Source organism: Choristoneura fumiferana, chromosome 11, assembly GCF_025370935.1.
Source record: "Choristoneura fumiferana chromosome 11, NRCan_CFum_1, whole genome shotgun sequence".
NCBI classification, from domain to species: domain Eukaryota; kingdom Metazoa; phylum Arthropoda; class Insecta; order Lepidoptera; family Tortricidae; genus Choristoneura; species Choristoneura fumiferana.
This window is the reverse complement of record NC_133482.1, coordinates 13,441,112-13,454,608: the sequence shown is the minus strand read 5'-3', so window position 1 is coordinate 13,454,608 and position 13,497 is coordinate 13,441,112. Positions and strand designations below refer to the sequence as shown.

The 13,497-nt window shown below is 37.8% G+C and overlaps 1 protein-coding gene across 1 annotated transcript in view; it reads right to left on the bottom strand.

Moving 5' to 3' along the window:
* Ppn (proteoglycan-like sulfated glycoprotein papilin) overlaps positions 1-8,879 on the bottom strand; it is an 80,793-nt gene extending 71,914 nt beyond the window's left edge. Inside the window, exons 1-5 of the mRNA XM_074094848.1 lie at positions 8,798-8,879; positions 2,993-3,171; positions 2,202-2,345; positions 513-663; positions 16-139 (exon numbers count right to left, since the gene is read on the bottom strand). Of these exons, the coding sequence (XP_073950949.1) occupies positions 16-139; positions 513-663; positions 2,202-2,345; positions 2,993-3,105 (532 nt within the window). The 5' untranslated portion in view covers positions 3,106-3,171; positions 8,798-8,879. The remainder of the gene's footprint in view (positions 1-15; positions 140-512; positions 664-2,201; positions 2,346-2,992; positions 3,172-8,797) is intronic.
* Between the last annotated feature and the right edge of the window lie 4,618 nt (positions 8,880-13,497).

Below are 13,497 nucleotides of genomic sequence, written 5' to 3'. Positions count from 1 at the left end.
TGGTATGATAGATACCTTTCCTGAGATCCGTGGTGTCGATGCGACCTTTGCTGGTGTAGCAGTGCGTGCCGTTACCCCTGCACTCGCGACACTTGTCCTCGCGTGCATTGGACCCCAGCATCATGTCACAGCCTACCGGCTGTAAATTAACAATACCTTGTAGTAATAAGTCAAATGTCAGAGGTAACCAATTGACAGAGAGGTAAGTATTTGCGTTGAAGTATTTGTAGGAATTTTGCCGCGAAACGAAGGCTATGAGTTTGTGTAGCCATTAAGTACGCGCCTCGGATTGGCGAAGATCTAGGTTCGAACCATGGCTTTATTTCCGGTTATTCAAATGCGTCCTAGCTACGTCACATTTAAGTAAAATACTTAATACTGAAGTATTTTTTCCCTACTGATTATCTGTCTGATAGACCGTGCGGACTCAGTAATGAAGTTGCCATCCTTGACAGACCCGACACATCGTGGTGTATTTAGGTAATGATCAAACTCATAGATTTTAAAAGTACCTGGCACGTGCCGTCGACGCAGACATCGAAGGACTCGTCGTTGCACCGCGTGCCGTCAGTGACCTTGGCCTTGTGTCGGTAGTAGAACCTCTCGCCCTTCGGCATGCAGTTCAGCTCACACGGCTTCGGCCCGTTGGTGTATGGGATCCATCTGAAGATACATCCGCATATGATGAATCGTACAACTGTACTTGTACTTTTGTTTAGAAACTTTGCGGCCATTGAGGCCGTATTGCCTAAGTCGTAAACAGTAGGTGAATGACAAATATGGTAATTTGGAAAAGAAAAGTTATTGATGTGATAGCGAACTGTGGCCGTATTGTCTAACGCTCTGACGTTCGCGACCGCATTCACCATCTCTCTCTATCCTCGTGTTTCAAGTGTGTTAGTAATAAATAAGAATAAGGCCTCAGAGGCCGTATTGCCTAACGTTTCTGATGCTCGCGATCGCAACCAATGACAGATTTCGTATGCGAAAACTGTCATTTAATTGCTTCTGACGCTCGCGATCGCAATTAAATGACAGTTTTCGCATACAAAATCTGTCATTGATTGCGATCGCGAGCATCAGAAACGTTAGGCAATAAGGCCTCTGGTCTTTAAATGCTACTCATCATGTTTCATTACAAGCTTTTATTTAGTTTCACCTGTCCCGTTATCTGTCTGTCTGTAGTCAAATCTTGCAAGCTAAATTTGACCAACTTCCAGTTTGGAATACTTATGTAAATTGCGTGACAATACAATAATCTAATAGTGACATCCTGGTAGTCTGGCCAGGATCGTCTCCGCAGGACGGAACTCTTCAACGGTTTATAGCATCGACTTGAAATTTGGTATGCAAATTGTTTGGGTGATAATGCAAGTACAGTCAACAAAAAGTACAGTCAGCAAAAAAAGATTGTATTAAAAATGGTTTTTTTATGGATAGGTTATTTGACATTAAAAATGTAACTGTCGTTTATTTTTCAATATGTTTGCGATTCACGATGAGCTTGTCTTGGAATTATTGGGTGGTATCAGATATCCTATTCTGCCCTCAAAAGGCAAAAGGCGGTATCTAAATAAAAACTTGGATTATTTATACTGTCGTGCTTAGCTCAAAACCGGTACCTAACTCAATAAAATCGTAAAGTTGTTTTTATAGCATTGGTTAGCTTAACAAAAGCATTCAGCAGTAAACTAAGCCAAAAAGCGATATTTTATTTAAAGCATATATCCAAGAACCCTTTATAAAGATTTCCCTATCACAGTTTTACCTGAAATAATCTTTTACGAAACTTTGATTTTCTTAAAACTAGCTTTTATTGAGATACCTTTTTCGCTTAGCACGGCAGCCACACTTGATTCAAAATACATATATAAAGCTACACAATCCTATACTTATATTATAAATGTGAAAGTTTTGAAGATGTTTGGATGTTTAGATGTTTATTACTCAATCAAGTCTAAACCGCTGAACCGATTTAGATGAAATTCGGTATACCTACAGATAGTTTGAGTCCCCGGGAAGGACATAGGATAGTGTTATCCCGGAAAATTACATAGTTCCCGCGGGATAGCGATTAACGAATACTGCGCGGACGGAGTCGCGGGCAACAGCTAGTGGTATATAAATAAGTGATTTTTTGATACCACCTTTTGCCTTAAGAGGGCAGTATTGGCGTCGTTATAGTAGGTATTTATACTCACGTGTGCTTGACGCCTTTGAAGGGCACATCGTTGTACGCGGAGCACTGTTCGGCGCGGAAGTCCCCCGAGCCCGCGGGGCAGTCCTGGGTCTGGCACGAGAAGTACTTGGTGTCGCCGCCGGTGCACATCGGCCGCCCGTCCGGCCTGCGAACGTTATTGCTATTATATTTCATCAGGCGTTAGTAAATGAAGACTTGATGGAATAATGTTGCTATTATTTTATTTTAGGCGCTGATTTGGAATAATAAAAGTAAAGTAAGCGAGTTTATAAACGTTTGTCCCAATTTGCTAGAAAAATAACTTTTATTATTCCTGAGAATATGTATGTTATGTATCTACGTAGATACACAACTTAGACCAGTTGCATCTTAGGCCACTGCCCATTTGCTATTTAGACCAGCACCAGCTGCTTTATTAGACGAAATGATACTAACCCCTTTAAATTGTCAAAAATGAAAGAAGTTTATGAATGATTCAATCCTGCCTGATCGTAACCGTAGTCCAAAAAATTCTATAGTGAAAAAAAATAAAAAAGGTATTTTTGAATCATGTGCATTTTGGTGCATAGGCATTGCCAATTTAAGGTAAGCTTGAAACGCACTGACAGCGGCGGTGGAGGCGGTACCGGTTGTAATATTCGAGCTAACCACGGTTATTCACGCGCGGTATTCTATGCACTCTTTCATGTTAGCTCGAATATTACAACTGGTACCGCTCCGCCACCGCTGCCAGTACACTTCGAGCTTATAAGTCCTCGTTTTTGAAATGAAGGGGTGTTAGGTGTCACTCACGCGACTTCCAGACATATCCGCTTCTGGCTGGCCACGCCGCCGCCGCAGGTCCGCGAGCACGGCGACACCTCGCCCCACTCGCCCCACGCGCCGGCGCCCGCGCCGCCCGGCATCACGGACGACGCCGGCAGGTACAGACCGGCGCCCTGCCGCCGGTGCCTGCTGCGGTGACCTGACGCCTGCCGAAGGGTTAAGGTTTAGCTGAATAAAGTCGTCAAGCACTTTACAATACAATACGATACAATGACTCTTTATTGCACCTATCGTCAAGTCCAAAGATATTGACGCGGCCAAAGTTACAAAAATATGTAATTTGGCCAACGACCGGATGGCCAAGTGATTAGAGAACCTGACTACGAAGCTTGAGGTTCCAGGTTCGATTCCCGGCCGGGCCAGATATTTGTATGAATAATACGAATGTATGTTCTCGGGTCTTTGATGTTCAATATGTATTTAAGTATGTGTTTATCTATAGGTATACTCGTAAGTATGTTTATCCGTTGCTTAGTATCCATAGTACAAGCTTTGCTTAGTTTGGGACTTGGTCAATTGGTATGAAGTGTCCCATGATATTTATTATTTATTTATGTATACACGACCTTAATATTAAGTGCCTAAAGTCGTGTATTTGCACATGACTATACACAGAAAATAGTAAGCAATACAGAAAAGAGGTACACTGAGAGAAGAAGAAAGGACTGACTCCCTGAGACTGAGAGAGAGTGAGATTACCTACAAGGTAAGCAATAGGCGGCCTTATCGCTTAAGATGCCAAATGGACGACATGCGAGTAAAAAAATTTTATTCTTTTTACATAATTAGTCCGTCAGTTAAATTATTAGAAAACATTGGAAATGTATTTTTTTTCTTTTGTCAATCAAACAAACTAGCCTAACCAACAGAAAGTTGGAAAACCCCGACTTTGCCACTTCAAAGTTCAATATCTCAAAATCGGTTTAACCGATTTTGATGAAACATGTCTAAGAACCTTCGCTAGAAAACTTGATTCCAAATTAAAAAAACCGCGTTCAAATCGGTCCACCCGTTTAAGAGCTACGGTGCCACAGACACACACACACACATACACTTATAACACCCCTCTTTTTGCGTTGGGGGTATGACAAAGATGAGGCGCGTCAAACTTTGGGAGTGGGGTCTCGTCACGTCACACGGAACTTTAACCGGCTATCCTATCCTACTAAGGGGCTGTTTCACCATCCATTGATTAGCGTTAACCGACGGTTAAATGTGATGCCGTCTCCATCTATTCGAACAAAACAAAAAGAGACGCCATCACACCTATCCGCAGTTACACTAATCAATGGATGGTTGAAACAGCCCCTTCTGATATTCCTCCTGGCCTATTGGATGTTCAAATTGTCAAATTGTGTGCAGTTCAAATTATATTATAGCCCTTGGTGGTAGATCTTTGAACACGTTCTTTATCCACAACAAGAGACCACCTAGGTATTTACTGATTCGTCAATGCAATTAGAATGGTAACAGTTTTATTTTAACCAATTAGAGTGACATGATTCTCATTGTTACAAAAATAGAATTTAGGTTGTTAACCCACCAAGATATAGTCTTTGTATGACAGATTGCTATGATTAGATCACTCAACAGAAATATTCGTTTCGTATTGTTGTGTTCATGTAGATACCTTAAAATTTTATTTATGTCTATCTAAATGGATAGACATATATCATCGCCGTAGTAGGACATAGTTTGGTATATTAACGCCTTTTTAATGAATCGTTACATATCATATTTCGTCAACTAATAAAAATATAATTATTTTAATTTTCAATTTTAAAAATGTCACCAGTTTTTTAAAAACAAATAATTTTAGATTATGTTAACTTAGGGGATCGAACTACATTATTTGTCGTTCAGCTACGTCACAAGAAATAGAGTAGATACACATATACATAGCTAAAAAAAAAAACCCTTCTTTAGTCAAACCACAACAGTCGGACCACCAGGTGAGCTTTTACAATGAAAACACCGGTTACCAATGCCCTAAGGGTCTACTTCCAAGTTCGAAATTGGAAATTCGTATCAAACTGTTCCTCTCATCCTCCTAGTAAAGACTATAACGTGAGCGGGACGCCACGATACGGAGTTCCAATCAGTATATAAAAAAGGTACTCTGTGGTTCCAATATCTAACTCCGGAGTAGACTTATACTATGAAGTGCAAAATTCGAACTTCATATCTTGTTGTCCCGCTGACGCTAATATTATTTAATACGAGAGTGAGAGGGACGTTACGATACGAACTTCGATTTTCTAATTTCATAGTAGCCCCTAGCTCTGCGTAGACATCTCTAAATACAATATTATGACAATAAACAACTTGTCAGGAATCGCCGCGGTGTTGCAAGTGCTTGCAGTGCGGGTGGGTGAAGAGTTTCCGAGGAAAAGGAATGTCAGTTGTATTGGATTATAATAAAATAGTTAAGTATCGGAGACGGTATAAAGTCAACGCTGTTCTGTGATTTGCTGTGTACACAATTTAATGAGCAGTTGGTTATCCTTATAATGAGATTAGTACCTGGGCGACCGAGCTTTGCTCGGGCTAAAACTCTACAATGAAATGAAACTAAAATGAAATGATATATTTATTCCTGATTTAAGTCCATAAAAACAATCAATAAAAATTAATTAGAAGTCAATAAAATAAAATAAAAAATAAGCGTTTTCCCAGAGATAAGACCAATCTACAAAAACCCCGACATACCAAATTTCATCGAAATCGTTGGAGCCGTTTCCGAGATACAAGAATTGCTCGTTTATAGGTATTAGATTTCATGGAGAATCAAATATACCTACTGAGCGGCAAAAAATCGAATCTGGCCCTCAAATGTATGCAATATTTAAAAAGTAATTTTGCTGAGTATATTTTTACACGGCTGGTCATAGACATATATATTTATAATGGTGACTGTATCTAAATAGAGTGGGATGTATGAGCTCTCAATTTTAATGAACTAGTAAGTAAAACTCATTTTTTACGTTAATAAGGAGTTACTTACTTCAGCCGAAAGGATGATATTACTGGTAACGTAAAAACACGCTATTTCGAAATAGTCCATTAAAGTGAATGACAGGCGAAGGACCCTATCATCAGTGGTAGTGCCAGCCCTGATTATATGAATGACTGTTCACACTCACGAGCTCTATATGTACTAACTCGCCGGTAGGGTTGTCACAGCTGTGAAATATTTCAGGATATGTGAACAATTTTTTTTAAATTAAAGAATTGACGCACAATAGTCTCAATAAAAGGAGGAGAGCTGTTAAATATCGATCTCGTGACATACAAATTTATTGCAAAAATAGTTCACATTTAGTGAAATAAAAAAAATTGGAATTCTTACATATTGGTAACAATGAGATCTTGTTCTACATTAGACTTTATTACGTCATTGAGGAGATTTTTTCATTTATGTGTGTGTTACAGTGACTTATTATTTATTCGTAGGTGACAGCCCTAGATACAATCAAAGGTTCACATGGCCTCATGCTGGCCCGGCCGATGCCCGATGTTCGGAACTCCATCGAAGTATTGATGTTGAAACCGAAAGCAAATTATGTTTATTTATAACCTCTCAAAACAACATTGTTGGAAAAACGGTGATTGCTTGGTTTTGGTCGTTTTATGTTGGTAAACTCTTGCCCGCTACTTCGTCTACGAAGAATTCGTAAATATCTATAGCTATCACGTGAGAAATCGCGTGGAAGAATAAATAATAATAATATGCTACTTCCATATGTCGTGAAAACTTCGCAAAATCCCTTCTCAATTCACCTGCAGTAGTTTAAGGTCATTCAGTCAGTAATCGACTCCATTAAATCTTGTACCTTATATATTTTATTTTGTTTTCTTTTTAATTCCACGACAGGATACGTGGTTATGTTCTATCTTATTAAATGAATGTACCAACATCAAAATACTCGATAGCAAGAACTCTAAAACTATGAGATTTAATTATGCTCAGCGGTGTCGGTGTGTTTTGTAGTTTAATGGCCAGATCTGTTAATTATTTAGCTGATAAACTTCGAAAACTCAATTAAAGTTCTTTGCTCCCATAAAATACTTTCTCCTTACGACGTCTTCGATAAGACCTTAAAGTATTAGTATATAGTATTAATATATACAAGAAAGACTAGGACTGCAAGAGACAGGGATAAAAAATATTGAAAAACTGTTGCAAGCCCAATTGAACTAAAGTTCTCTTATCTTCAAAGTCGCTACACTCTTGACAGAATGGTTGTGGTCATCGGATAAGGATTAGTAGTGAATCATTATTACGACTTTCTTGGGATACTTAGTAGTGTAATATTTTATTAGGGAAGGAGCCCCATGCGCTGGACAGATCAGATCCGCGACAACATGGGTACAAACGTCCACGAAGCCGTACGCTGCTGAAGATCGTGCCAAATGGAGAGCGATTGCCCGGAAAATGATCCGTGGATGTCACGACCCTCAGCAATGAGCATTAACCCGTCACGCATCCTAGAGACTACATTAGTCCGTAGCTTTTTGTGCGGGAAATGTCCTAGAGCTTACTGTAGTAAAAAAAAGGTAACAAAAATGGAACCTTGAAAATAATTTTCTATTAGTTTGAAGTCGGTGCCTCAGGCTTCAGCACGAGCCAGCAGGAGTGGAACTATAGTCGTCTACCTCACCTACATACTATATATTGGGCTGCCCAATATTATATATTTTTAGTGATTTGTAGCCAAAGTTCATTTCACAACGATTCCATTAATCTAAAACACAGCATAGTTATATCATTTTATAACGAGTACCGGTAAGTACCTACCTACGGTCTTCTTTATCAGGGTCCAGTTCACCAATTGATACTTTCTGAATGTTAATACTTGACTTGATGTTAAAAATGCCAATAATCGCTGTAGGCTTGCTTTAAAAATTCGAGGGTTGCCCTCAATTTCTTTAAGATCCCATCATCAGATCCTGACTTGGTGTCAATGGAACCACCTCGGAAGTACGTCCTTTAGAACTAAATTTTTAAATTTAGAAAAAAATAACTTTAGAAATGCTTTTTTTCTGACTCTACTTTTATTGCAATCCAAATTACATCCATAATAATATTATAATACGAAATGTGTGTGTTTGTATGTCTGTCCGTCTGTCACGTCGAAATGGAGCGACGGATCGACGTGATTTTTTGGCACAGAGATAGTTTATGGGCCAAAGAGTGACATAGACATAGGCTATTTTTTATCCAGGAAAAATGCACAGTTCCCGAGGGAACAGCGCGCGATAAGGCGCACGATATCCGAATTCAACGCGGGCGAAGCCGCGGGCAAAAGCTAGTTATTATATAATAATATTTGGTGAAATTTTACTTGCAATATTTGACATTAAAACTCATACGCAACATTTGCGTTAAATAAAAGCTTGTAAACAAAGAACACGTTTCAGAGTTAAGTACCGACAAGCTCTATTGTTAAATCAGTCCTGTTTCATGAATCGATTAAGAAGATACGGCGGCGCCCGCGCAGGCCACGGCCATGGCCACGCGTCACGGCCGGCCATTGCGCACGCTGACATTTTGATCCGGTTGGCTTATTTACTTTATATATTATATTCGCTGCTTGTACACCAAAGGGACACAAATAATTTAAAAAAAAAGTTTTTTATTTGTGTCCCTTTATTTTATATTGCGTCAGGGTACAGTCAACTACAAATATATTTTGTAGCTTTGGCCATATCTTTAAAGTTGACTATATAAAAGTGTTGACTGTACCTATGTACATAAAGCCGTGAACTTACATTATGTGTGAAGTGATGTCTTGATGCTGTCCATGTGATACAATTACTTATAACGAAGACTGCCAATAGCAGCGATCTGAAAAGAAAAAAAAAACCGTTAATTTATTTAATAACACCCGTAAATATAGTTACTAATTAGCTTGCATCCGCAATGTTCCTTTTCCGTGGGGATTTCGAAGAATATTCCCTAACTAACTTTTGCCCGTGACTCCGTCTGCGAAAAATTCATTTATCACACAAAAAGAAGATCGTGGATTCAAATCCGGGTTCGTACCTTTGATTTTTTCGAAATTTATATGCCGAATTTATATGCCAAATTTATATGCCAAATTTATATGCCAAATTTATATGCCAAATTTATATGCCAAATTTATATGCCAAATTTATATGCCAAATTTATATGCCAAATTTATATGCCAAATTTATATGCCGAATTTATATGCCAAATTTATATGCCAAATGTACCACAATGACAATGAACATGGTGAGGAAACCTACACAAACCTACTAAGCAATTCAGTAGTGTGTGCGAAGTTCCCAATATCCGTGCTGGTCCCGTGTGGAAACTACGACTAAAGCAGTCTCTTTCAGAGAAGAGCTTAGCATAGGGAAATACAACTCCGAGCATGATGAGTACAAGTTCCTAGAGACATCGAAGCCTCACAAATTCACACGAACCTTAAAAATACATTTGTTTTAAGACATATGCATCTTTAAAACGTACCTACAATACGGTATTTGACTATTTTGTATATGTTTTATAAATTAAAACTACACAATGCCTGTTATCGAATAGAAAAACAATTTTTAATCTACCTTTACAAATAACAAAGTTATACAGGTTTGAAATTCAAGATTAGACACACGCCAGTACCGCCATACTTGCTGCATAGAGAAAAGCGTTTGAGAAAGAGACAGATATATAGATTTTTCAAAAAATCACTATAAATCCAATTTTCAACCGATTTAAATTTCCTCTTCGCTAAACACTATCTGTATATCTATATATTCATAATAATATTAAGATATGGCAAAATCAGGAGTTGTCAAATACCGTATTAAATTTATTCAGACATAATGTCAAATTTATCTCAAGTAAAGCCTCCTTTAGATGATGCGGTAATATCGTGCGAGTTACCGTTCATTGCCGGCAATGATCCATCATTAATAAAGTCATAGTCGCGTGAAGCAGCAATGTAACAAAGTCAGGCGCTATTTATCGCTCCAACTAATTGAAGCTACACGACGTTTAAGAAGTAAATTACAAAGTGTAATGGCATGTAAATACGTTTTAAACCCGAACACCCTTATCTGACGGCGTCGATATAACTTGTCGATAAAGAACCCGTGTAACAGTACGGGTGATAACATCTGTGTTTAGGGGTGGGTTAAGTTATTAGAGGCTGGTCGTTAGTCGCACCAAGTTACTACATCGATAACCAATACCACAACAGCTGACAAATCTCCGGCTAAGTTAAGAAAATATTTGTAACCAAAAGTGTGAATAACCTATTGGTTATAGATGCCCTAAATGTTCCTTTAAGTATTAAGTGAGTCCTGCGAGCTATTTGCCCCGCCCACTGTCACTTCAGTTTCGCAATTCTTCGGGCTTTGTCGGTAACCTTAGTTCTACTGCGGATATCATCATTTCTGATTCTATGAAAAAATTATATGATGATGATGATGATTATTAATAGTACTTGGGCGGCTGAGCTTAGCTCGAGCTAAAACTCGATAGTAAGCATTTTCCCTGAAATAAGATCAAGCTAGATCGATTTGTCATCCCCCGATAACCCCCACATACCAAATTTCATCGAAATCGTTGGAGCCATTTCCGAGATTCTGATTATATATTTACAAGAAATGGTCGTTTAAAGGTATTTATATTATTAGATTAAATAGATAGATAGAACCCAAACACTGCGCGACACGCCCTTGGCCAGGTTACAGTACCTTCAATTAAACGTTTAATTTAAGTCTTTGTCTATATTTTAAACCTAATTTTCGGTAGGTACATGGTACATATAATTTATTACGCCGTTTAGTGCCGAGTGTCTTGTCTAGCATAATACATTTTTTTTCTAAAAAGCCCAATTTTAACACGACTTAAGGCTATCCCGCTTTCCCTTGTAACTTAAACCAAATTCTGTTCCAGAGCAGTCCCACGGGAAGAGCTCATTTACAAAAGGGCGGAGATGAAAGCAAAGCGTTAATTACCAAAGAGATTCGAGACAAGGCGTGAGCCCACGACATGCTGAGACAGCACTGCAGGGCTACTCCGAAACTCGAAACGCGAAGTTCGTGTCGTGCGGTCCCTCTGACACTTATACTATTTAATACGAGAGCGAGAGGGACCGCACGACACGAACTTCGAGTTTCGAGTTTCGGAGTAGCCCTGCAGGCTGTGAGGGCTCTCTATTTTTTCACCGAAAATATTTTCCCAAATGATTTAATTAAGGTAAACGTCGGATTGTTTGACACGTGAATGCTCAATATATGACACCCTGCGCTGTCATCTCTAACAAGCCTCTATCGCTAATGACTTAAAATTAAATGAATGGCTTCGAGAAAAGTACGGTGCGGCCGTGCCTTTTGTTTTGTTTTGCTCAACTTGGCGGGGGCACTACCGTGCCCCCAGATTGGGTAACTATTGGGTCGGTAACGAGCACTAGTAATTTACCTTATGTCACGTTTCATATGAACGAACAATTTTTTTGAAAACTGTACTTCTGGATTTTTATAAAACTAACCTATTTAACCTAACCTATAAGGTTCTACAGAATAGTCCTGAAATACATGGTGTTAATTAAATAACTGAAAACCCAAAAGTAGTTTGCTCAGAATCGAGAGTAGAATCGATTATTACACTGTGTTTTAAATTAGGTTGTGTTTGTGTTCCTAAATCCCTTTTTTATTGTGCCCAGTCTAAAAGATACGACTCCAACAGGCGCCAATTAAATATTTTAGCGAGTTTGCATACATTTTGGGTAATTTGATACTGGCCGTATTGCTGTCGATGTATGATTTTCTTCTCAAATCGTCAAAGCGTAACTGACAAATTCAAATTATGAGTGTAGAGCTAGAAAGTAAGCAGAATTACTGACTTAGCAAAACATACGAATATCTTTAAAAATAAAAAAAATATATAGAAACTTTTTTGTTTGTGTCTGTTGACACCTGATTACCTTGGTCTTAGATGAAGATTTTACTTTATGCACTAGAGCATAAAAAGTCATTTTTATGTCGCCTAGATCCAGGATAAACACGAACTTTACGAGCATGAGAAGTGAATAGTAGATTGTACAACAAGAGCATAAAACGAGCCATTTTACCAAAGACGTTCATATAGCCACCCGAGCCGGTACGGCGAGGGTAGATAGACACGTCGAGGGGAAAATGGGTTTAATGCTCGAGTTTTACACTCTGCTTTTCACTTCGATGGCGAGGAAATGAAATAGAAACAGTGAAAACAATTTTATTGTTCACTTACTATGTACCTTTCATTGTTCACGCATTACTATTATAATTGTACATTTTAAGTTTTATTGATCTATTTTGATTGATTTTTTAGTTTAATATAATTTTTTTTTAAATATGTAGAAACTTCTTTGTTTATGGCTGTTTAGACCTGATTGCCTTGGTCTTACAACGAAGATTTTACTTTATGTACAAAAGCATAAATAGTTATTTGTGCAACAAGAGAGCAAAGTTGTTTTTTGTTGGCGAGTGTTGATTTTCAAATCCGAGTAAGCAAAGGATTCTATAATTGAATCACGAGCGTTAGCGAGTGATTCTAGGTTAGAATCCTGAGATCAGCAAGGGATTGAAATACACGAGATGCAAAAAAACTTTGTGTCTCGTGTGACACATACAATTTTTCACCTCAGCAGCGAGAACATAATTTAAATGTAACATAAGAATAAAACCACATATACCTACCTGTTTACAAAATAAAAAATATTTTTTTTTAAATAGAATCCGATTATTATCAAATATAATAATTACATTTAAAACCATAAAAAGAGTCCAGTAGCTACAATACAAATCGCATACTCATAACATGCAATCTTAACTTCTTGTACTAATGTCACAACTTATTTTTTAATACTGCAAAAAGCCTCATCTCGGGGTAATTGAAAAGGTTGAACAATTAAACCTTTAAATATGATTTTTATTAAGATTTCTATTACATAAACATAAATAGATTTGTTAAAAAATCATTCAATTTAACAAATAATAATTATACTGTAGAGGCAGTATACGGAATTCTTTTATAAAAAAAAAACAAGAGAAGCGGCTTTCGTGCAACGAGGTTGCATACTTTATTAAAAGATCAGGAAAAATTTACATTTTGGAAAATATTCGATATATTTTTTAATACCAAAAATTTAATTTAAGTTTGTAATCGACAAATTTAATCCTATCTCTTGCTTTTTTCGAGTTGAAGTGAAATGACAGATCAAAGTAAAGTTCAAATATTTGGAATTCAGTGGAGTAGACCAACACTGTCTCAGCAATTTTAAAAAAAAATAATTAAAAAGTTTACTTTGTCTCACACGGAGTGAGCAAAATGCGATTTTGCTCACTGATTTCTCATAGCAAAACCTGCCTGTTTGAGGTGCTGAGGTGAAAAAGTCATTTTTATGTCGCCCTAAGATCCAGGATAACACGAAACTTTTCGAAGCATGAGAAATAGAGTA